Below are 26,321 nucleotides of genomic sequence, written 5' to 3' on the forward strand. Positions count from 1 at the left end.
TAAACAACAGCGAAACAAAGTAAATAACATGAAAAAGCAGGCTAAAAAACACTTTTACGCCATTTTAAATGAAATCAAACAAGCGAATCCGAAACAGTATTGGAAAATTATTAATATGCATATTAAAAGCGACAGGCCTGTTCATGACGTACTACCTTTGAAGGATCCGAATAAAAGTTATAATTTGGCAGATGAGAGCTCTGAAAAGTCTGAAATTTTGAATAAATATTTTTGTTCTATAGCAGTGGGGTTCGTGTTGTATATTCTTTAGTTTTCTATGTTGTGTCGTGTGTTGTTGTTTGTTTGTCGTTTTCATTTTTAACCATGGCGTTGTCAGTTTGTTTTAGATTTATGAGTTTGACTGTCCCTTTGGTATCTTTCGTCCCTCTTTTCTAGAAAATCCAGATAAGGATTTACCAGCCTTTAACGATCGTTGTGCTGATTTCCTGTCATCGATTGTAGTTAGTGAACAAGACGTGCAAGATATGATTTCCACACTTGATGTTGATAAAGCGGTGGGGCCTGATATTATAAGCAACAGAATGTTACTTGCTGTCAGAAATCAAATTTCAAAACAATTATGTTTATTATTCAATAGGTCATTACGGGATAAAATATTCCCAAACCAGTGGAAAATTGCACATGTTATTTCATTATTTAAAAGTGGTGATAAATCTTTGCCATCACATTATAGACCTGTCTCTTTATTATCTTGTGTGAGCAAACTTCTGGAAAAAATAGTTTTTAAAAATATTTTTAATCATTTGCATTCACATAATCTATTATACAAGTTTTAATCAGGATTCATTCCTGGATATTCTACTACCCATCAATCGATTGAGTTGTATAATCATATTATAAAGTCACTACACGACAAACAACTTACTAGTATAACAATTGTGGACATAAGTAAAGCTTTTGATACAGTTTGGATCAAAGGTCTTTTATATAAGCTCGAAAAATATGACATTAAAGGGGATTTATTATGTTGGTTTTAAAAAAAGTTACTTATCGGGACGGTCACAAAGAGTGGTTATGAAAGATTCACTATCCACATTGGGCTGTTCAAGAGCTTCTGTGCCCCAGGGGTCGGTACTTGGTCCATTATTATTTTTGATTTACATAAATGACATTACAGCTGATCTAAGTGGGTTCCGTGGACTTTTTGCCGATGACACATCTATTGGCCGATGTTACAAGTTTCAACACTTTAATATATATTGATTTAGATAATTTGCAAAATTGGTGTGAAAAGTGGATGCTAAAATTTAATCCTAATGAAACAGATATCATGATTTTTAATACTAGGAATATGCAGAACGTCCTTACTTTTGACTTTTGTGGAGTCTCAATAGCTCCTGTAGATACACATAAGCATTTATGTATTATTTTTAGTAGTGACTGTAAATGGAATGAGCATGTTGATAAACTGATAGAGAAGACGTCAAAACAAGTAAATGTACTGAGGAAACTAAAATTTAGGCTAAAAAGGGAATATCTTGAAAAGATTTATAGATTTTTATTCGTCCTATTTTGGAATAAATGTCTGAAGTTTGGGACAACTGTGGGCAAATTAATTCCGAAAGGTTAGAAAAGATTCAGATTGAAGCTACACGTATAGTTACCGGTTTACAATGTTATGCTAGTATCAACTCTATTTACAGGGAGACGGGATTGGAGAAAATAAGTGTCAGAAGAGAAGTTAACTTACCATGTTTTATAAAATTGTAAATAACCAAACACCGGATTATTTACAAGTATTGGTTCCTCCGTATCAGATGCTAATAATTATAACCTGCGAAATAGACATAACATTAATATACCATTGAATCGTCTATCAGTTTATCAACAGTCTTTTTTTCTCATCTTCTATTACATTGTGGAATGAATTAGATTTGCATATTCGACAAATTCCTACTTTTTCTTTTTTCAAGCTACAATTGCAACAACTGTATTTTCATAATGTAAAACCTCCTAGGTACTATTTTTTATGGCGATAGACTGCTATCTATATTACAAGGCTAAGCAACAAGTGCAGTGCACTTAGCGCAGATTTAAACAAGGCCAATTTAGTACATAATGCATATTGTGCATGTGGTTACACTAGTGAAAGTGTTGAACACTATTTATTATATTGTAATAACTTTGCATCGCAAAGAAATGTTATGCTTACTGAACTGACCCACTTAGACATTCCTGTTACAATTGATTTGTGTTTGTTTGGTAATAGTAGGGTGCCCAGTATCGAAAAAGACGTCTAGTTAACGAGTTTAAGTTAACGAAGAACACACGACTAAATTGATGCAAACTGTTGAAAAATCATTATATTTTCCAATCATGAATGTCGTCGTATGCTGTCGTGTTCACGTTTTTCAAATTTTCGTTGTTTCTTAGGGTACCCAAAGATACTGTACAGTACAGGTCATCTTCAACACATAAAATAAAATTATTCCTCTTTGTTTTATTTGTTCAAATTGTACTTAGCATTTAGCTTAAATATCAAATTATTCATATAACGAAAGCTAAAAAATATTTATATAATTGAAGTTTAAGTATTTCATGATTTTAGTAGGTCTATTTTTATAGCTGAAATTAACAACATTTTCAACGAAAGCAAGTTTATTACGTGTTACTATCACGGGATTTTTATTCGGATTGAAGCAATAAGACAGGGTTCACATTTGTGCTAAATATCTTTCGTGTAATGTTAATCGATTCGAAGAAAATAGCAATTTAAAACATAAATTTAGTCCAAATTTCTGCCTTGATTCAAACACGCATTACCTCGTGTCGTGAATCGTTTTGTACACAGGAAAAATTGCAACATATGATTTTCATATGTTTTGTTCAACATATGATAATCATATGTTTTATAACATATGTTTTCTGTCTGTTTTGAAACATATGAAAAACATATTCATATGAAAAACATATGTTTCATAAATCTTATGAAAAACATATGTTTTTCACGAAACATATGAAAAACAGCTGTTGAAAATCTTATGAAAAACATATGTTTTTTATGAATCATATGATAAACATATGTTTTTCTTTATGTTGAAAATTACGTGAAAAAGGTATTTTTGTGGTATTTGAAGAGCATATTTAGCCTATTATACTCCCAGATTCAGCATATTAATCTATAATCTAACACCATATATTAGTGATAAACCCTGATAGTTTTGCATGGTTCACAAATCTCATTAGTGATCTTAGATCGAAGATGTTGAATAAATGTGTAAACATACATATGTTTTGCCTATGTATAACTATGATATTACAACAAATGCATAAGATAATGCATGAATCTTTAAAGAAATGGTATATGCCAATGCTAAGGAAAATGCATACTTAATATTATTAACTTAAAAGTACTTGTTTCAGTCACAATATAATCATAAACTTAAGTTATGAAAATATTGCAAAGTCAATAAAGTCAATCAACAACGCATAGGGGTTGTAGTAAAAAATTTCCACAGAAATGAGATGTGCAGACGCTTATATAATAACATGTCAAATACCATAGACTTACCATACATTAGGTGATCCCTCGTAAACCAATTCATCAGAAACTTTAACATGTAAGCTATAGAAAACTTCAAAGTCAATAGACCATGACTGAAGGGGCTTGGACCAAGTTATCTTCATTGAAATGATGAGTTTCAATACTATTATTTTCTAAAAGAAGTCATTTGTATGTATTTCCCATAGGGTCCTATGTTAAAGTAAGTCCCCTGCTGGTGGCCATTTTGGATGATGGCTACAAAGTAACAGCACTTCGTCAGCACCTCATAAGGAACATTTATGCTATGTTTGGTTAGCACCTCATAAGGAACATTCATGCTATGTTTGGTTTGATTCCATTCAGTGGTTCTCCAGAAGAAGTTCAAAATGTAAAAAGTTTACACCGCCTGATGCCAAGTGATGAGAAAAGCTCATTGGAAATGAGATGTGCCTACGTCAGAAACAGTATTCCTTAGTCCTGCTTTTTGATTCAAGGTGACACAAAAACCAGAAAAGAAGGATTTTTTTTTTTATATATTGATTAAACAAGACACCATTGTAATATGTGTGATTAGACATGGTGAATGTGTCCAAGAAATAACAACATGAAATCTACACAATTCAACTCAAGCATAGGTACACTCTTTATAGTACGAGTTAGTGTTTGGTACAGAAATATGTTGGTCATTTCTCATTGTGAAAGTTTTTCCAATTTTACTTGAAATATAGATAATATTAGGCAGTTGGAAATTGAATCTGCACAAACTATCTATGACAAAATAAAAGTAAATCTACAATTGAACAGTTGAAACAGTTTATTATTAATATAAACTATTTTCCAGAGACTTAAATATATATATAAAACATGTAACTGAAAATTTCAGTGATCCTCAATAAGTGTTTGATGTGTCAAAAAATATGATTCTTACTATATCTGATTCTGGCTAATACAAAATATTGCAATTTTATTCAAGGAATGACTGTAATATTTTTTCTGTCTAGGAAGAAATAACAAAAAAAGTTTAATGCACACTGAATAAGGCACGTAGTGGGTTATTTATCAGTGTGCACCACATTTTGTATGTTATTCCAAATGGACAGAAAAAATATTACAGTCATTTCTTATAACTTAATTCTAAATTCCATTTTAAACTGTATAAAAACATGAAAAAAGTTGATGATCACAGTCACATGACTAAATTATGTCTATGAGCAGATAACAAAATTATGTCAGCCAATCATAAGACGCATTACATCCAAAATTAAATTATTTATATATATATATATATATATATATATATATATATATTTATATCAATGAAATCAGATACAGCAAAACCAAATTATAGTTAACTCTCTAGGTTTATAATTAAGGAATAACAGTACTGTAGTTGAAGAGTAATTGCCACCGTCAATTGTAGATTTGACGGTCGCAAATGCAGTTTTATTTAATGCTAATTAATTCTGTTCGAAATTTTCGTTTCTTAAAGCAAAAAAGTGGACAAGATTATTGTTTTCAATCCAGATACGGCCATAATTAATTAATTTTGTTTTTAAAAGGCAAAAACCAGAGTCCGATTTTTTCTTTCAAATATCTCAGACTGCCTTCTCAAACAAATTGTTCGTATCTAGAGCTTATGTTGACTGAGGATCATCATTCAGCTATGTTATTTCTAGTTAAAATAGGCTGAGGCGTTTTGGGTAACACATGTTTTCGTAGGTTAATAATCATGATTGCTTTTTTTTTTTTTATGAAAGTGTAACTTGATAGAGTATATACGTTTCTGTCTCGTGGAATTGTGAAATAGAAGGCAATACATTCTTGCTCAATCCTGTGTCGCTTTTTCATCCATGTGTTACTGTAATTTGAATTTCAAAATGACTGAGTGACGTTTTTACGGCGAACTGGTCAACTCCACTATAGCGAATCACACGACTTTAACATAATCAGTAAATACCAGCAAAAAACATCATTTAAGGTAAAGAATTGTCGCATGAAAAAAAATACACGGGAAATGGCAAAGTTCTCGAAGTCTTGTCTGATTAATCAGTTTACAAAAAAAAATGTCCAAGCAAAGGGGGCGTATGCCCCTCTACGCCCCCCTTTTTTGCCCCCACCCTCTGGAACCGCCACTGACAGTGATACTCAAATTGCAGACTCTTATTAGTAATAACAAAAATCTGTGTTTTCTGTGACCTCATTTTGTAAAATATATGTACATGATATTTTATTTATTACACTCTAACTGTCTAACAGTTACATTTAATTATTCTCTGATTTAGAATAATTCTCGTTTGTCAATTTTCCAAACTTCACCATCATGCCCCCTTCAGCACAGTTATTTAATAATGAATGGAACAAAATGTGAATGAGTAATAAATAATAGATAATTGATTGAATATCTGTTATTTAGTTTTTCTTTATTCTCATGATTCTTCCAGAGACACTATATATGCTCTGAGAATAATGATTCTTTATTCTATATTTTTGCTTTTTAACTAACTTTGTTGGTTTTTTGTCCTTATTTAATTCCCCATTCTCGATTCCAGACTAAGTTAGCTCTCACATAAATGATATGATATTATACGTAAATGTACGAAAGCTTGGATCCTCGAATACGGAAAACCGGAAATCTTTTCACCGTGGTCGTTTTTGTGTAATATGACGCGAAAGGACGCTCGTCTGCTGATGTTTGAAATGGTCAGACGTTGACACAAAGAACTTTGGTTTTTCAAACAGATGGTTAAAAAAGCTATTGTAAACAGATATACTGAAATGAGTTACATTACCGATTAACTGGAAGAAACCGGAGAACGAAACATACATTTAAAAAAGTCATCGCAACAAAAGTGTATCCGGATAACTTTTTTCACAGGAGGTTGAAATCCTATCAATGAGGGTCTATAAATATGTCAACTCGACTATCACAGTAGAGCTTCTCTCGTAGAGAGAAGCGACAGGAATGCAACGCGTTTTTCAATTTTTTTTAACTTTTTTGAATCTGGGACTTTTTGATCGGAATAAACGCTATGCGTCAACTAATAAACATATTGTTACTTCAATTAACCACTTAAACTACTTTGCAGGTCACTAATTATTAATTTACAGCTTCTTTTTACGTCCTGACAGAATCCTTGTCATTATTTTTGGCCATGGGAGGAAGTCGAGGAAATTCCAATCAGCAGTGAATATCGATCGACTATCTCATGAATAAACATTAGAACATTGAACTTTTGAACTTTTGAACCATCATGAACTTCCGGTTTCTTTCCCGCAAAATTATTTCTTTCTACCAGAGCTGTCAAAATGGACAATAGACGAGAATTTTCGTTCGCCAAAGCAAGAGAGGGCCATAATTTGCTAATTACAGGCATGTGTGGAACAGGGAAGACAAGTATTGTAAAGTATGAGTATATTTCATCAGCAATTAGTAAAAATGCGTGATAAAAGTAAAACATAAAAGCTCTGAAAATTTGGCGCAAGTTATTTTTGGTCGTATGCCCTGTTTGCCTCGGGGTCCTTGAGGCATAAAGATTGTTCGAGAGATTGTTACTTCATCTCAACATGAAAAAGCATAAATAAAACAGAAAAAATATAATATCTCGAGTTTTATTCTATTTTATTCACGTATGAATTAAAATTATTGATAAAATTTGATGAAAAAAAATTGGCGCATTTTTCTGATAGTATGCCATGAATGAGGATTGGATGTATTCTTGGCATGGTGGTCCTCTTATTATAAAGATTGTGAATTAAATTAAGGCACTGATCATTCATCTTTTGAATGAAAGTTGGGTGTTTTTTTTTTTTTGAAAAAATGTTTGATAATTTCTGAAATTTGTTAAAAAAAAAAGTTTTACGGGAGGGGATATAAAAACTGAACATTAAACCCGGTACAAATTTATCAAGACATTGAACCCGTGCTAGGATACAATTTAAAAAAAGGCAGGACAGGATCAAAGTTTTGAGTGAAAAGCAGGAGGAGCAGCTGGACAAATCAATCCAGGATTAAGTTATAAAAAAGAGACGGGACCAAATATCACACATATAGTGAAAAAAAATAAAAATGTTAGACAGAGATTGCAACTAGAAAAAGGCAGCCCAAAATATAGTCCCCCCCCCCCTCCCCCCTACCAAAATTAAATCATAGCCTAATTCTAAACTATAAACAGCCATAACCAAAATACCAAACAAACTGTAACTTCTAAGTATGTGTGACTTGTCTTGTGTCTTGCAAGTCAAGAAAATGATTTGTTTCAATAAAAAAAATCTATGTCCCATGCATATTTTCATTGGTCTTATGCATTGAGAAATTTTGACCGGTCACTTAAACAGTTAGAAGTACAAAAAAAATACATTATGTTTCAGAAAAATATTTGTTGTTTCTGTATGCTATAAAACATTAGTTTGTTCCTTTAAAACATAAAAAAGTTTGTTCTGAGAAAATAAAGGTTTCCCACCCCTCTAAAGATGAATGGTTGGTGCCTTTTTAAAAACTTGATATCACACATATAATCACCCAATGCACCCTAAAAATTATAAATTTGTTTTACAAACTATATGATAGAAATGTGTCCTTTATATTGTGTTCAGTACCCAGCTTGGCTTTTATCTTTTATTATCCTTTTGCCTTGATCAGCAGAGTATACATGTGGCAAGTGGTCGTCAATCTCAACTTTACTCGAACACTGATAACCATTCAGAGCGGATATCTCATTTTTGATAGCATCCTGAAAAATAAAGTTCATTGAAGAATTTGTCACCATGACCCTGGTCACCCAACATTTCATTCACCTCCAAATCTATTAGCATAATCTTCAGTCATACATTGTATATTCAAGGCATCACACCCCGGGCTACTAAGTTACATGGGAAAGAATAATGAAATATCCACAATCTTACAGGAGCATAGTCAAAGGCATTTGTGGGTTCACACTTTTATTTTTATTTCTACATGAATAAGATCTGGTGTGTGTGTGTGCCAATGAGACAACTTTCCATCCAAATCACAATGTATTAAAAGTGAACAATTATAGGTCACAGTACAGCCTTCAACACAGAGCCTTACATAAGACAGAACAGCAAGCTATAAAGGGCCCCAAAATGACCAGTGTAACTCAATTCAAACAGGAAAATAAATTGTCTAATCTACATTGTATTTACAAAACTAGAAACAAGAAACACCTAACAAACTACCAATGACAAACACTGAACAACAGGTTCCTGGGTTATGACAGGTGCATATGATATGCAGTTGGTTTGAATATTTTACCAATTGCCAATACAGCAGTATAAAACTACAACACGAAAAGGCACACTGTAAAATGATAATTGAAAATGGCTTTACTTAAAATGGCAATTGAACAAAATACATAATAAAAAAGAAGATGTGGTGTAATTGCCAATGAGACAACTCTACACAAGAGACCAAAGGACACAGAAATTAACAACTATAGGTCACTGTACGGTCTTCAATATTGAGCAAAGCCCATACCGCATAGTCAGCTATAAAAGGCCCTGGAATGAAAAATGTAAAACAATTCTAACGAGAAAACTAACTGCCTTATTAATGTACAAATAAATGAAAGAAAAAAATATGTGACACAGTAACAAACGACAACCACTAAATTACAGGCTCCTGACTTGGGACAGGCACATACATAAATAATGTGGCGGGTTAAACATGTAAGCGGGATCCCAACACTGGGACAGTGGTGTAACAATACAACATATAAGAACGAACTATAAAAATCAGTTGAAAAAGGCTCAACTCATCAGATGGATAGAAATACATCTAACAAAAACAGAATGGCTCAATGTTTGTTAATTGAATGAACTGAAATATGCATATGAGGTCCCCTGATTTGAACAATTAAGAGGCTGTCCATTTGAAAACCAGGCAAGGGATGCATAAATGTTGGCACATTAAATTTTCTTAAAATTAGTTTTCTTGCATTAAATGCCCTTGTTATTAGATGCAACAAATAGTGTGTATTTGTTTTTTGGATGAAAGTTTGATATAGTCTAAAAATTTGGGAGGTTTTAGTACCTTGTTTTCCCCTTTATGTCCATTGTAAAAGTGCAATTTTTAAAATTGTTTTTTTTTTGTTCCACATTTATTTGAAATGTAAAAATCGTTTAAATATTTACTTAGATGTGTAATTAATACTCTTAAGCTAAAAAAATATTGGGATCTACATTATTAGTGCTTATTTCTTTGTTTGAACCATATCATAAAACTAGTATCTGGATTACCTCCCTTTGAATACCAGTGGGAATATTTTCAATGAATACGTTATTTTGTCAATAAAATATTACAATGAATATTCTATCAATGATAATAAATTACAATATTGGGGAAAACACACAAAGATTGTGATAAAACTCTTTTTATTGAAAAAATGAATTAAAAAAAATATATTTGCTGCGGATTCATTTACTGCATTTGTATACAAGAAAAATGGAGGGAACAAATGACTTCTGCAGTTTCAGCAGGTTAGGAGACTGTTCTGGCCATATCATCCATTTTCGTGACTGCCAAAAAGATGTTGTTGCCCACCTTAGATATCTCAAAGTGTGCACTATAGGTGCAAACGTAAATGAGCAGGATCTAATACTGTATCGCGCCGGATTATTTGATGTTGATGCAGCCTGCAGGCAATTACTACTTATTTGCAAAGCCCATAGAGATTCACTTGGGACTTATTGGAAAACAAACAGTTTGAAGTGTGCCTATCCAGTCCATACAACAAAGTGTAAAGGAGATAGGGCTATTGATTTTAAAACATCGAAAGAACTATTTTTCCTTTATCAATCCTTGATACCTGTTGGAAGTGGCCATGGTAAGTTACATTTTGTACATGTACATTTAATTCAGGTTGTTCCCTTTCCCTAATATGTGTCCATTACCGGTAGGCTGCCAAGCCTACAGAACAGGTACATGTACACATGTAGTATATATGGTAGACTCAAATCGAAGCCCAATTTAATTTTATATGTCATAATATAAAACAAGCATCCAAATGAACGTCTGATTTTTGGCTCCTCAAATCGACGTCCATTTTCGAGGAACTGCTGCATGACATTTTGCAGCCAATGACTTTATTTATGGCTTTTTTGTGTCTTTCGAAATATAAATAAAATACAGAAATAATTGCAGGATAAAGACAATAACTGCTAAAAGCTCGCATACACCTAGTTTCCTAGCATCGTACAAATACAGCTGATTTTTAAAGACACTAGTTATAGCCTATATATTATATGCAGTAAGGGAGCTACCATTTGGTTTTTAGGGGGGGGGGGTTTAGGATGAAAAATTTTGTCCTGCATTTTTGTTTAGTTGTAATCTCAGTCCTGCCTTTTTATTTTTCACTATATTTGCATTGGTCCTGCATTTTTACAAGTTTATCTTAATTTTTTTGCCACCCAGTTGCTCATCTTGCCTTTTTTTACTCAAAACTCCTGTCCTGTCTGTTTTTACCCAGAATTCCTATCCTACATGTACCTATAAATGTTTTTGTAGCAAATGTGCAAAGGACAAAATCCCACACAATACATATAAAATATACAAGTTTTCAATCAATAGGGCCTTTATTCCTGTTCTCCATCTTGATATTCACCCCACGGTCTTCAACATTGAAAGAATCATTGTACCCTACAAGATGGCCACTAGAATGAATAGGGTCCGCTGAAACAGTACTATTGATAAACATAACCATGTTCAGGTTCTTGCTCTCTCCCCACTGTGGCGTGCCTACTAGGATGATATGTGTGTACTGCATTTTTCAAGTCAAATGCACCAGGGATACAAGAAAAAATGCAGTGATTTTAAAAGAAATTACCCCAAAAACAAGCTTTGAAGCTACAAATGTTGGAAGCACTCAATGAATTTCAAAACTTTTAATTACGGGCAGGTTTGCTGATGCCAAATAAAATAATGTGTGTGTTTCCTATTACATCTTTGAAAGAAATAGGGTAGGTACATGTAGGTAGTGATTCTAGTAGGGAAATCCTTACTTTTAAAAACAGTGCTTATTGAAAAATGGCAAAACAAACTTTAAGGTACATGTAGGCTATTTTTAAGCTTAAATATAGGGAAGTAGAAAACACACATATTTTTTATTTGGCCTTACACATACATTGTATTTGTCAATTACAGTCATATATTTCCCAACAAAAGACCAATACATATAAAACGAAACAAAAATGATAGAAGGCACTTAGCACATTGACACATAATATATCAGGCGCGGATCCAGATGGGGGTTCTGGGGGTCGGAACCCCCCCTTTTTTTTTGGACAATCAATGCATTTGAATGGGGACATATAGTTGGAACCCCCCCACTTTGTCCTGGGTTAGGAACCCCCCCTTTTTAAAAGGGCTGGATCCGCCCCTGCATATTATTATCTATGATGAGTTTATTATATGTAAAAAATCATAGCAGTTTTAAAATGACACAAAAAAAACAAAAACGATGACTAGGTCAATATTTTGAAGAAATAAAAAAAATACTTAATAGCCATAGGAGGTCAAATTTGTTTATCAAAGAAAAAATGAACAAGTTGTAGATAAATGAACTCGATCTTTTTGTCTGTTTATGATTATTCCATATTCTGATTACATGAATATCTTGACTGACTTGAAATTTCCCATCTGTCAGACCTGTTTTCTTTCCCTTAAGTAAAATTCCGAATATTTTAATCTGGATTTTACCAGGGCGTTTTTTTTTTATTGTATTTACTTCCGATAGAAATTTTTCCTTTGTTTATATTGGCCTTGTAAAATTTGTTTATCTTTTTTAAAAACATTTTTCAGGAATATGTAAGCCGAACTTCTCACCCTCATGTGATTTCTACAAGGAGTCAAATGTACCGGACAACTTCATGTGGGGATGATACAGAATCAATAGAACTTGCAAATTTAGGTATGATATATATAAGTTGTTGTCTACTCTATATAATTTCTGTTATCCAGTGAACATAGTGAATCTGTAAATTTATGAAAAGCTTTAAGAAAAGCTTATGGTCTACGTCATAATTTCTGTTATCCAGTGTATCTGTAAATTTATGCAATCCTACGTAAATCTTACATTCGAAATTGAAGTCAACTCGAAGTTCAAATCTAAAAGTACAAAGAGCAAAGCTGCGTTATCATCTATCTTTTCTGGTTCTTGCATCCGTCTGTCAGTTTGTCCGTCTGTACCGGATCAGTTTGAATTATTTAGTCAAGGAAGTTTATTATGAAGTAAAAGTCACACTAACTTGAAACCTAGTCATGCTAGTACACACGTCCCTATAGCATGTATAGCTAATGATAAGATTTTTATACCCCCGCTTTAAAAAAGGGGGGGTATACTGTTTTACCTCTGTCTGTCCGTCCTTCCGTCAGTCCGTCCCATGAAACTTTCGTCACATTTTTCTCAGGAACTACATATCCACCCTTTCTGTACTTTGGTATCAACATTTATATATGTCAGCCATACCATGTGATGCGTTTTCAGATTCATCACTTGACAACTTCCTGTTTACCGAACACTTGTCTGATTTTACACATGATAGCCAAGTTGAAAATTTTCGTCACATTTTTCTCAGGAACTACAATACAAGGATTTCTGAAATTTGGTTTTAGGATTTATATAAGTCAGCTATACCGTGTGATGCGTTTTCAGATTCATCACTCGACAACTTCCTGTTTACCGAACACTTGCATATTTTTACACTATTAATATTATCCACTTGCGGCGGGGGTATCATCAGTGAGCAGTAGCTCGCAGTTTCACTTGTTAATCAAAATTTAAAGTTCGGACTAGAAGTTATATGTATTAACTCTACAATAAACATTTAGATTAAATTTTGGCCACGCTTTGCTAATGCAGCTTTCACTTATTTTTTTTTATTTCTGCAGCATGATACTTTTATTTTATGAATTGTTTTGGTGTTTTTTAAGAAACTTTTTTATAATTCACTTTCTTCATGAATAATTTTAATGCCAGTCTTTTTCTTGATTTTTAATTTTAAATTTAAACTAAATGTATATATTTTTTTTTAACAGATATTTATCATGAAGATGATAAGGATGATTCATGCAATAACCATACAAGTACTAAAGATTATGAATATGCCGCAGAAAAAGAGGAAAATTTCACAAGTGCCAGTCAGACTTCTGATTGTGCATGTAAGTAAATTAAGTAATACAGAACACCAAAAAGTTTGTTTATGAGAAAGTTTGGGGACACTATGAATAAATGATTATGGTCCAAATAGCACAGTATGATACATTTACCGGAGATGAAAACTCCAAGAGACCAAACAGTCCTTTCAAGGGCTACCAAATTGTTTAAAAAAAAAAAGACTGATATTGTTATTTTGAGTCAGCATTTTTTTTTTTAAATATCTCTCTGATTTTAAATTGTTACCTCTCTTCACTGAATTACTAACAAAAGCACTATTGAAACAATTTGTCGGAAGTATATGATAAAGAGATTAATACATGACCTTTTCCATATCAGCCTGGGTATCATCCCTTGACCCATATTGGCACTCAACTAAAGTCTCAGGGTGATATGGGGGTCACTGGATGATACCATGGCCGATATAGAAAAGACCATGTATTAATCTATATATAAGAGCTACATGTATTGTCCTTAAAAAAGTAAAAAATGACATTTTCTCTAGATGTTTAGCTAATTATATAATTTGCAGTGTAAATCATAATAGATAATTAAAAACTTTTTGTTTCACTCTTGGGTAAAAAAATGTTAATGAGATTTCTAATTTTTCCAGGTACGCAATTCAGGCATTATAGAGCCTCTATTAATATTGGTGGATCCAGGGGGAGGGTTCTGGGGGTTGGAACCCCCCCCCCCCCTTATTTGGGGGCGATCAATGCATTTAAATGGGGACATATAGTTGCCCCCCCCCCCCCCCCCCCTTTGTCCTTGGTTGGGAACCCCCCTTTTTAAAATGACTGGATCCGCCCCTGATTAATATTTATTGCAGAAATAACTGGTAAAATACCCAACAAAATAAAATATTCATATACATGTATTTATTTTTCAGCTTATTTTTTTCCAACTCAAAGTACTGCCACGTTGAGCAGCCATGAAGAATGGGAACCTGAAATGTCTTGCTTAGAGAAAGTCAATGCTGTCATCAAACTTGTTTCTGATGGCTCTTTTCCACTATTGAGGTAATGTTATTTTTTGAAAATTTTTTGGTCGTACATTGGTATCACGTCGTCATAGTCGTTGTCTTCTGAAGACATTTGGTTTTCGCATTCTAACTTTAGTAAAAGAAAATAAAAATCTATGAAAAGAAAGGTTGGGATTGATTTTGGGTGTTTTGGTCCCAACAGTTTAGAAATTAGGGGCCAAAAAGGGCCCAAATAAGCAGTTTTCTTTGTTTTCGCACAATAACTTTAGTATAAGTAAACAGAAATCTATAGAATTTTAATACAAGGTCTATGACTACAAAAGGAAGGTTGGGATTGATTTTGGGAGTTTTAGTCCCAACAGTTTAGGAATTAGGGGCCAAAAACATTTCCCAAAGAAGCATTTTTCTTGTTTTTTGCACAATAAATTTAGTGTAAGTATATAGAAATCTATGAAATTTTAACACAAGGTTTATGACCACAAAAGGAAGGTTTGGATTGATTTTGGGAGTTTTGGTCCCAATGAATTAGGAGTCAAAAGGGTCAACTATTTAATCGCAATCCAAATTCAGAGCTGTATCAAGCTTAAATGTTGTGTCCATACTTGCCCCAACTGTTCAGGGTTCTCCCTCTGCAGTCGTATAAAGCTGCGCCCTGCGGAGCATCTGGTTTTACATGACTGCACAAAAATGTATTTGTAATTTTATATTGCTATCAGTCTATCATGTTAGTGTCATTGTCAGTAGACATTTGGTTTCTAGACAATAACTTTAGTATTTATAAATGAATCTCTATGAAATTTTACCAAGAGGTTCAGTACCACAAAATTAGGCTTGAGATTGATTTTGTGGGTTATTGTCCCAACTGTGTATAAATAAGGTGTCAAAAATTGTCTGAAAACAAAACTCAGTATTCGCATCAGCACAGTATTGCACAACAGCAAGAAATCTTCAATTGAAAATAAAACGGTACAAATCTTTTTACCAATTTCAATGGGCATTTATTAATTTAAAATGCAAAAGATTAATATAGCAACCCTATTTAGATTTATGGCCCCTGACCTGACAATGTTAACTGTTCCTGCAGTTTTTGTCAATATTATACATGTATGCTTGAAAATAACAGAAGAATGATGTTTAAAAACAAATTTTTAAACTTTGTAGCTTAGTTCATCATCCAAGATGGCTGCTTATTTTAACTTAGGACCCTATAGGAATTACATACAAATGTCTCCTTTTAGAGAACCACTGAATGGATTGAAACAAAACATGGCATGAATGTTCCTTATGGGGTGCTGACTAAGTATTGTTTATTTTTATCCGATCCATCATCCAATATGGCTGCCAGCAGGGGACTTAGTTTAACATATAGGACCCTATAGGAAATACATGCAAATTTCTTCTTTTAGAAAACCACTAAATGGAATGAAACCAAACATGGTATGATTGATCCTTATGAGATGATGACCAAGTGTTGTTACTTTGTAACTTGATTCATCATCCAAGATGGCTGCCAGCAGGGGACTTAATTTAACTTAGGACCCTATAGGAAATACATACAAATGTCTTCTTTTAGAAAACCACTTTATCGATTGAAACAAAACATGACATGAGTGAATTTGAAAATGGGACCAAAACTTAAGAATCTACATACACAGTTAGATTCGGCATATCAAAGAACCCCAATTATTCAATTTTTTATGAAATCAAACAAAGTTCAATTTTGGACCCTTTGAGCCCCTTATTCCTAAACTGTTGGGACCAAAACTCCCAAAATCAAACCCAACCTTCCTTTTATGGTCATAAACCTTGTGTTTAAATTTCATAGATTTCTATTTACTTGTACTAAAGTTATGGTGCAAAAACCAAGAATAATGCTTATTTGGGCCCCTTTTTGGCCCCTAATTCCTAAACTGTTGGGACCTCAGCTCCAAAAAAAAAAAATCCCAATCTTCCTTTTGTGGTCATAAACCTTGTGTTTAGATTTCATTGATTTCTATTTACTTATACTAAAGTTATTGTGCGAAAACCAAGAATAATGCTTATTTGGGCCCTTTTTTGGCCCCTAATTCCTAAAATATTGGGACCAAAACTCCCAAAATCAATCCCAACCTTCCTTTTGTAGTCATAAACCTTGTGTTAAAATTTCATAGATTTCTATTCACTTTTACCAAAGTTAGAGTGCGAAAACTAAAAGTATTCGGACGACGACGCAGACGACGACACCAACGTGATACCAATATACCACCAAAAAATTTTTAATTTTTGCGGTCGTATAAAAACCAAGTACAAATGTAAATAACTGTTTTTTTTTTAAAATATCAAATATACAATTGGCAAGGCTGATGGTAAATTGAAAGGCCCAAGTAAAAAATTGTATAAAAACAAAATATAGTTATGACAACTTTGAGGCAAATTTTTTGCCCTAGGTGCACTGTCTTCTCCTTTTCTAGAAACATTCTCAAGTTTAACATGGTATTACACTGTCATGCCTGTTATTTTTTACCCTTGAAATAAATTCACAAAAAAAAAAAAAATTTTAAAGAAAAAAAAACCTGACCCTAATTTTTGAATGGATGTAAAAGGAAGCACAGAAACTTTTTCTTTTTGTCGAAGAACACACTAATGAATTCATATTGGATAAGAAGTGTACAATGTTATAACTTTAAAATTACTACAACTTAAGTTTGTATTATTAATATTTTTTTACTTGACTATATTGTAGATACTGGAAATGCCAAAAGTTACTAGAAAAGGAAAGAGTAAAATAAGACCAAGAAAGAGCCTTAAGAGGAAGCACAGTGAAACGAATAATGAAAAGGTTTTCATTTTTTTTCTTAATTTTATGATGTACAATATGAATAAATGAATAAGAAGATGTGGTATGAATGCCAATGAGACAACTCTCCATTTAATACACAATGTAGGTGAAGTAAGCTAGGAGTTTTACCAAATCAGCTGTAAAGGGCCCCAAAATGGCCAGTAAAAAACTTTTCAAGCCAGAAAAACAACAACCTTATTATAACGTATACAAAATATAAATGAAAACTACACCAACACACGAAAACAACAGACTGAATTAGAAAAGGTTTATATAAAATGCAGCAAATTTGTATGTTTTAAGTTCATCTCCCTTTTGGACTCCTCAAATGTACATTTTACATGAATGTTGAACTAAGTAATAATATATAAGCTTTAAAAGTCCAAAGCTTGCTCAAAGATCCTTAAACTTACTAAGTTAAATTTTACATGTTTAAAACTGAGTTATGTAAAATTGACTTTCTTATCTGTTATCACCTATATTAATTTTAGATAACAACATTGGAAATATGTGTTTATGATTAGTATATTTTTACAGGAAAGAAATGAAACAGAAGATGCTGAAGACAATATAGAGGAAATAAATGAGCAGAACACAGAGGAAAATGCTGCTAGTCATGACCAGATGAATGAGGTAACAGATACATACAATGTATATTCTTTTATTGTTAAAATCACTATCCTTTCATCTTGCAAAAGAAATTAAGGATGGACCAATCTTTCTAGACTTTGACAATATTGTTCATAGATATAAGAAGATGTGATGTGAGTGCCAATAAGACAACTCTCCATCCAAATAACAATTTAAAAAGTAAACCATTATAGGTCAATGTACGGCCTTCAACATGAAGCCTTGGCTCACATCGAACAACAAGTTATAAAGGGCCCCAAAATTACTAGTGTAAAACCATTCAAACGGGAAAACCAAAGGTCTAATGTTTGTTTAGGTTTTGTTAATGTCCTGTGTTGTTAGTGTCTTTATACCCCAAAAAAACCAAGTTTTTAGGGATATATATAGGAATCACCCTGTCGTCCCTCCATCCGTCTGTCCATCATGTCTCATAAGTGCAACTCTTCCTTAATATTGATGAAACTTCAAACAGTTGTAGTACACAACCAAAGGATGTGGAAAAAGGAAAATATTTCTGGATGGAACTATTTCAAGGGAGATAATTGAATTTACATGTACTTAGTTAATATACATCTAGCAATAAATGGCAACAAGTCTTGTTAGCGCAACTACTCCTAAAAAGGTTAATACTGATGAAACTTTACCCAGTTGTTGTACACAACCTGTAGATATGCACGAAGGAGGATATTTCTGGTCTGATTTTTTTCAAGGGAGATGATTGAAATTACTTAAGTTTTAATACCCACAAATTCGTTCACAGTATACATGTATGCATGATATAGTGATTCAATTCTGCTGTTTTTCACTTCTTTTATACAACTGTAATTTTTCTTTTGCAGACTGATGACTATACTTGTGGTGAATGTGGTCTAACATTTGTTAGTCTACATGAATATAACATTCACCAGGACATTGGAAATCATAATATCAGGCACGCTGATCGAGTAAAAACTTTTTGGAGTAGTAAATGCACTAATATAAAAGAGTCAATGACAAGTGTTTTTTCAAAAGCAACTGATGATCAGACACCACAGACTAAAACACAATGTTCACTACATTCAGGATGGTCATTGAAAGGAAGAAGAATGAATAAGAGATTTAGCATAGCTGTAAAAGACTATTTACTTAATTTATTTATGGAAGGTGAACAAACTGGCCGAAAATATACTCCAACAGAGGCTTCCAAAAAAATAAGAGCAGTCAGGGATGAAAATGGGAATAGGCTTTTTTCACCAGAAGAATGGCTGAGCTCACAACAAGTACAGGGTTTATTTTCCAGATTTGTCAATCAATCTGGAAAAATTCCTAAAGAGGAATCTGATGATGAATTAAATGATGCTATTATAGAAATTACTCGTCAGGAAAATGAACTTGAACTAATTCATTCCATTTGTCAATGATTTTTCTTTTATGCTGGAACTAAAATATGTATTGCAATGTTTTGACCAACCTATTGTGATATTCCTTTAGATTTATATTTTGTATCTGCTTCATAATTTTTATCTAGCCATCATAGTACAAGATTAAAAAGTAGGGATGAAGTGTAAATATTCATGACACAAAATTCTAATATATATATATTTATGTATTTGCATGAATCATAGCAATGCATCAGGGTTTTAGCTGAGGTGCTACCAGACTATTGGGGATGGCGGATAGGGTTAAAGGTGTTAAAAATTGTTTTCAAGAAAATAACTCAAAAAGTTTATATCCCTGTCAAACCCTAAGAAATTCTGTTTCTTATGAAGTAAGCAAGCAATGCTAGTTAGGGTAAATTTCGTCAAAAGGTCACAGGCACAAAAAATGAAATTACACGTGGGTTTCAGACTATAAATCTCAAAAACTTTACATTTTATCAAAAGAAACTTGATGATATGGTTAAAATGTCTAGTATGTAAGAATTGTTATAATTTACACTTACTTTGCTTGTTAAAGGTCAAGGTTTCAATTACTAAACATGATAAAAATATTTCAGAAATTAGTTTTTGAATGGAAGTTTGCTTGTGCACTATGGTACCATTTAGACTTTTATTGCTGTAAATTGAGAGACAAGAAACATGGAATAAATACTTGCACCTGACTGCAAGTTTAAGGAGGTCATTGTTAAATTCTTAGTTTATAGATTTGTAGTGCATGTACATACAATAATCATTGCTAAAGAAAATAGAATTTGTTGCGATTGGTCTTAGAAATGGGTATGCATGTGAAGTTCACCGATACTTTCCTTGCCTATTTTATTCTGTAATTTTTGCAATATTGTGTTTTTTTCAACTTATCTTGAACCTTGTTTAAATATAAGATTGATCTATGGAATAAAAATAAATCTTTGCCATCACTATTTGCTTATTTGTGAGTTTGTGTGTAATTTAAATACATGATCATCTTGTATCGTGATCTTATCCATGTAGAAATTGAGGCTGCACCCATGTTAAAATATATTAAACATGAAAAGCAGTTATTAATTTTTAAGTTACTGATACCCCTTTCATTAAGAATAATGAGATTTGACTTTATTAAAAGAAAAATATGCATGCATGTGTAAAAGTTTGATCTGGCAATAATACAGTTTGAAGCTGTTTTTTGAGCTGAGAGGGGTATGCTGTTCCGGTTTTTTTTAGCCTTACAGGAATGTGATCCCACCAAATTTTTTGTTCTTTTTATTAAAGAATATGATAATCTGTTAGCTCTATATGGTACATTTCCAATATTTACCATGGATGGAATTCCAGAAGACTTCAAAAATGGCTGATTTTGGCAAAATGAACAATTGGCGTTTTGGATGTCCTTATTAGGTGTTTTTTTTTCCTTTGTCAATATATTGATTATAACAAGTAATTTATGGAATAAAGACACTAAGGTGGATATTATCTTGTATCAATATAGTTAAGCTCTTCAAATTGTGATTAAGAAGAAATGTTGAATTGAAAATGTAGTAAAAATCAGTTTTTCTTGGCTGTTTCAAAGGCCAAAATGATGATGCTCGTGTTGCCATGGCAACCGTGCACAATTTTTTTCCCCGACATTTTTTTTTTTCATTTCATGTCTTTAATAGACTTCATGTAAAGTTTCATTGAAATCTGAGTCCCATGATGTGCCAACCATTGCCTGAGTTTTCCTTGGACAGCCTCTTAAATGACAAAAATTTCACTTTACAAATTTGTGTTTTCTAGATATTTTTATTTTAGCCTTTTCAATTCTATGGCTGTCAGAATGTATTTTAATATAGTATAAATGTTACATCACAAAATTGTTGTTCATTATTAAGCAGAGTTGTTAAAGGACATCTTATTTTATAATGATTTTCTTCCTCAAGAGCTGAACAATAAGCTGGAATAACTACAGGGCTGCTATTCTGAGGCCTCAATTTTAACTGTTCGTATACAATTTTTTTTTTGTAATCACTTTTAAAGAATTTATTGGTAGAACTGACACCAAAAATTCTTGGTATCAGCTTACCTACTAAGTCTTTACTAGGAGGTGCTTGTTTCTTCAATGAGTAGAATGCCAAGCAAGCTTCATATATGTCCAGCAATTTTGTCTCGCACTCCTCCTCCTCTACATTTACATAATTAACTGCCAACCTGCAATATAAAAAATAATGTAAGTGCTCATGTTAACATCTAGCAATATAACCCAAATAAAATATATGGTTTTAATTATGATATATTTTTACAGTATAAAAATAAGATGATGTGTTAATGTGGTATGAGTGCCAACCAGACAATACTATCAAAGACACAATGTAGTTTTATAAATTATATTTTCGCACTTATAGCTTACAATAGGACCTTAAGTAGAGCCATATAGCTTTCAGTAGGGCCTTCAACATAGATCGGTATAGCTGAAAGTAGGGCCTTCAACTTAGAACCATGTATAACTTAAAGTAGGGCCTTCAACATAGAGCCATGTATAGCTTTATGTAGGGCCTTTAACATAGAGCCATGTATAGCTTACAGTAGGGCCTTCAATGTAGAGCCCTGTATAGCTTAATGTAGGGCCTATAACATAGAACCATGTATAGCTTAAAGTAGGGCCTTCAACATAGAGCCATGTATAGCTTAATGTTCAACAACCCTTTCCTTTTTATTTATATATAAGAGAAGTGGTGTAACAATATGACACACCAAAAAAATACAGACTAAGAATTAATTTTTAAAAGTATAGTCAAGTCTCGAGTTTATATATATTATAAGAATGATCAGATTAGATAAGCTTACATACAAATATTGACAACATGATGCTTTTTAATTAGCTCTAAGAATTGGTTTATATTTCAGAACTAATTGTAATATTTTCTTTATAGAAAAATTGTGCAATCGTTAAAATTAAATCTTAATGTGGCAGTTACTGCAACTACTGGAATGGCAAGTCTGCAGATTGGCCATGGTGCAACTACTTTGCACCATTGGGCCGGGATACTTGATGGTCGTCATACATATGAAAAGTTGGCAGAATTATTTGACAATGATGACCAGTTTTCTAATGCCAAGAAGAGAATTGAAGAAGCTGATACACTGATAATTGATGAAATATCAATGCTGTCATTAAAAGTGTTTGAAATGGTTGAATTTGTGTGCAGGCATGTCAAAAAGAATACCAAAATTTTTGGTGGTATACAGGTATTATTTGCTATTATAATGTGTTTGATAATGTGTATGAAATGACTGACAAAGGTACATCAGCTATGCACAAAGCAAACAATTATACATGTATATATTTTTTTAATTTTTCAGAATAAAGTAGCTAAATTAAGGACATTTAACTTTTTAAGAACATCAGCCAAACAATAGATACAAATATATACCACTATTTAGATGTTCAGCTCACTATGATTTTTCTTAATTGTCTTGTTCTATATGAGTTAAAGAATTATGGTCTTTCATGCATGATTTAAAATGGATTTGTGCAATTAAATTCATAATTATTTATATTAATATAAAAATTCTATCTGTGTCTTCATAACTTAGAAACCAAATAATTACAAATGATAACATGTGATATGAGTGTCAATGAGATAACTCTATCTAAGTCACAATGTATAAAAAGTTCAACAATTATAGGTCAAAGTACAGCCTTCAACATGGAACATTAGTTCATATTGAATAGTAAGCTATAAGGGGCAGCAATTTAGGTTTATTATACTCCCACTTTAAAAAAGGGGGTGTACTTTTTTACAAATGTCTGTCCATCACTCAGTCAGTCCCATGAAATTTTTGTCGCATAAATTATTGATTTATATATCACCAAGATCATAGAAAATGTAATTCATGTTTTTTTCCCACAGGTGATAGGATGTGGTGATTTTAAACAGTTGCCACCAGTACCAAATCGCCGATATGATGATCACGGTGCATACTGCTTTGAAAGTGATAAATTCAATTTGTCATTTCCTCATCACACCAATTTAATAGAGGTAAAATATGTTCAATTCATGCTAAAACCCTATCAAGTATATATACCGGTACATATTTTTGAATCAGATTTTTCTCCCTTTTATTCAGGTTATTGTGTATGCTATTTTAATTATGCCCATGACCGGTCAGGGTAGTTTTTGATGAAGTTGAAGTCCAATCAACTTGAAACTCAGTACACATGTTCCCTATGATATGATATTTCCATTTTAATGCCAAATTATAGTTTTTAACCCAATTTCAAGGTCCACTGAACATATGATAGTGCAAGAGGCACAAATTTGATACATAAGCATGACTGAGGACAAGACTCATAAAATATAGGGAGCAAACATTTATTGCTATGCCTGTCTGTTCCTTGGTCATTGATTTCCTGATGATATCTTGAGTATCTATTACTTGATTGAAATAAATCTTGTACCCATGGAAAACTGTATATTTAAACAAGGAAAAAATTAGTATATTGTAAAAGCTTTTATTTGTCCTTCAAAGTAGTATATAATTAGGGCCCTGTCTAGTGGCAGGTCGACATATATATGAACAGTCTGTCCGTCTGTAACAAACTGTGTCTGCTCTATATCTTGAGAACCATTATCATTTCAAAATTTTGTAGGTCAAAGTTCTAGGTAAAAAACTTAGGTTTCAGTATAGAACCCCATGGCCATGGTCTATTGAAAAGATTGTGTCGGCTCTATATCTTAAAAAGCATTATGATTTCAAAGTTCTTACTTGACATGTATATCAATTGACATCAGAGGGTGTGTCCTTTTATATGTAAAAAGATCAAAGTCAAAAGCTTAGTTAACAGTTGAGATTGATTGGTCAGTTATAAGTTGTGATGTCACTGCAAATTTATGTATGTATAAAAAAGAGGATGTGGTGTGATTGCCAATGAGACAACTCTTCACCAGAGACCAAATGACACAAAAAATAATGGCCTGATTAATTTACAAAAAAATTAACAAAAAACAAATATGTAACTCAACAACGAATTACAGGCTCCTAACTTGGGACAGGCACAAACATACATAATGTGGCGGCTTAACCATGTTAGCGGCATCCTAACCCTCCCCTAACTTGAGACAGTGGTAACAGTACAACATACGAACGAACTATAAAAATCAGTATTGTTTGAAAACCCATGGACAACCTCACAAGACAACGTCCAGGGATGTCAACAAAAACCTTGGTATCATTTACAGTACACTGAAAAACTATCCAAAAACTATAAAATATGTATAACATAATTATTTTCATAACTAACTATTACAGGAAGAAGTGAAATATTTTCATCACAAGAACACAGGATGTTAACTGGATTTTTTTTCAGTTAAGTATATATATATATTAATCAGTAACTAAAATAGAAAATCAAAAATGCCCCAGATTTAACAGTCAGGGGTATGACTCAAACAAGTGATTTCATTATCGCTTATTTCAGTGATTTTCAAATTTCAGTAATCACCTATTTAAGTGATTTTGGTGTTTTCTTTGATCTTCAAATGCTGATTTCACTAATTTTCCATGAAATGGCAATTTTTTCTGAAATTTGTCTACATAGATCAATTATCTCTTTATCTTGATATATCAATTTTATCAGTGCGCTTGGGCAGCAAGTTAGTGCGCTGAAGCTTTTAAAAGAACCCTTGGGACTATTTCTGTCTTCTATATACTATATTTCTAGAGTTTACTACTCTACCAATAACATAAAGGTCAACACATTTATGTAATCTGCTTTGTTTTCTTTATAATTAGTATGATTTACTTCAAGGTTTTGACCGTATCTACAAATTATCCCAGTTTAAGCATAATCCAAATAAATTTTAAAAACTGACAAAATAATTTAGCAAAAGAGCATTTTTGCATGTATTCAGTTGTATTTTCAATAGAATAGTTTTTTTAACCCTATGTAAATCTAGATTGTGGGTAAATTATTGAGAAAAATGTTATAATAAGTGATTTAATGTTTACATCTCAAATCACTTTGGCTGAAAAAAATAGTTTAAAGCAACAGGTAACAATTTAACTAGATAAAAGTGATCTTGTTCATGTATTTTTTTGCATGTTAACTTTTTATACATTGTGATTTGGATGGAGAAGTGTCTCATTGGCACGCATACCACATCTTATTCATATTTGAATACTTTCATCAAACTTTTATTGAAAAAGTCACCTTTAAAAAAAAAATAGTGATAAAAACATTAAAAAAAAAACAATTGAGACATGATGACAAAGCTATACATTTTGTATGAAGCCATTCTTGGATTGCGTGCACGATCAACGGTTTGACAAGCCTATTATATTGCTCAAAGACCATTCAATTCTTATAATTACATATTTTTGCTAGGATGAAGGAAAAAACAATCTCTATCATTTTTTTGTATATATTTACCTGTACATATAAAGCATGTGCTATCATGGGTGTTACATATCAGTGTGCTATGAAGAATGACGTGAGATTGTTGTTAGCCAATCAAAATAACAGATTTATATGTTGAAATATACTAGTACTGTAATGTAATTATTTGGATTAAAAGGGGTGTTTCTTTTACCTGCGTCACCAACGGTGAAAGCAGGTCTAGTAACCGCTCGACTCCGTCCGTCATTCCGTCCGTCCGAAAGACTTGCATATCAACTTTAGTCAAAGATTTCTTGGCTTCTATGAAAGGGAATGATTTTATATTTGGTCCAGAGCTTGATCATGTTGAGTTGTAAAGTGTAAGCAATTTTTAGATCTGCGATGCAGCCACTTCCTGTTTGCTGATAGTTTGAAATTTAGCTACTCAGTGTACAAGGAAAATTTTTC

The 26,321-nt window shown here is 32.5% G+C and overlaps 2 protein-coding genes across 3 annotated transcripts; both read left to right on the plus strand.

The window, feature by feature from the left end:
• The first annotated feature begins 6,369 nt into the window (after window positions 1-6,369).
• On the plus strand, window positions 6,370-25,446 carry LOC143076781 (uncharacterized). The gene is made up of 4 exons (XM_076252655.1): window positions 6,370-6,909; window positions 22,408-22,723; window positions 23,389-23,517; window positions 24,788-25,446. The coding sequence occupies exons 1-4, from the start codon at window positions 6,812-6,814 to the stop codon at window positions 24,827-24,829; spliced, it is 585 nt and encodes a 194-aa protein (XP_076108770.1). The 5' UTR covers window positions 6,370-6,811; the 3' UTR covers window positions 24,830-25,446.
• On the plus strand, window positions 9,411-20,442 carry LOC143076780 (uncharacterized). Of its 2 annotated transcripts, XM_076252654.1 has the most exons (7): window positions 9,414-10,347; window positions 12,321-12,429; window positions 13,557-13,679; window positions 14,564-14,693; window positions 17,379-17,474; window positions 18,012-18,107; window positions 18,944-20,442. In XM_076252654.1, the coding sequence occupies exons 5-7, from the start codon at window positions 17,388-17,390 to the stop codon at window positions 19,502-19,504; spliced, it is 744 nt and encodes a 247-aa protein (XP_076108769.1). In that variant the 5' UTR covers window positions 9,414-10,347; window positions 12,321-12,429; window positions 13,557-13,679; window positions 14,564-14,693; window positions 17,379-17,387; the 3' UTR covers window positions 19,505-20,442. The 2 variants fall into 2 exon arrangements, with proteins under 2 accessions (XP_076108768.1, XP_076108769.1); XM_076252653.1 differs by lacking the exon at window positions 14,564-14,693 and having other exon boundaries at window positions 9,411-10,347.
• Window positions 25,447-26,321: the final 875 nt, after the last annotated feature.

Source organism: Mytilus galloprovincialis, chromosome 5 (assembly GCF_965363235.1).
Source record: "Mytilus galloprovincialis chromosome 5, xbMytGall1.hap1.1, whole genome shotgun sequence".
Taxonomy (NCBI): Eukaryota; Metazoa; Mollusca; class Bivalvia; order Mytilida; family Mytilidae; genus Mytilus; species Mytilus galloprovincialis.

Excerpts from the sequence above, each read along its gene's own strand:
- LOC143076781 (XM_076252655.1), top strand. The coding sequence starts at position 6,812 with ATGGACAATAGACGAGAATTTTCGTTCGCCAAAGCAAGAGAGGGCCAT. Across the intron at positions 22,724-23,388 it reads AAATTTTTGGTGGTATACAG|GTGATAGGATGTGGTGATTT; the intron begins GTATTATTTGCT and ends TTTTTCCCACAG. Across the intron at positions 23,518-24,787 it reads ATCACACCAATTTAATAGAG|GAAGAAGTGAAATATTTTCA; the intron begins GTAAAATATGTT and ends TAACTATTACAG.
- LOC143076780 (XM_076252653.1), top strand. The coding sequence starts at position 13,566 with ATGAAGATGATAAGGATGATTCATGCAATAACCATACAAGTACTAAAG. Across the intron at positions 13,680-17,378 it reads TCAGACTTCTGATTGTGCAT|ATACTGGAAATGCCAAAAGT; the intron begins GTAAGTAAATTA and ends ACTATATTGTAG. Across the intron at positions 17,475-18,011 it reads GTGAAACGAATAATGAAAAG|GAAAGAAATGAAACAGAAGA; the intron begins GTTTTCATTTTT and ends ATATTTTTACAG.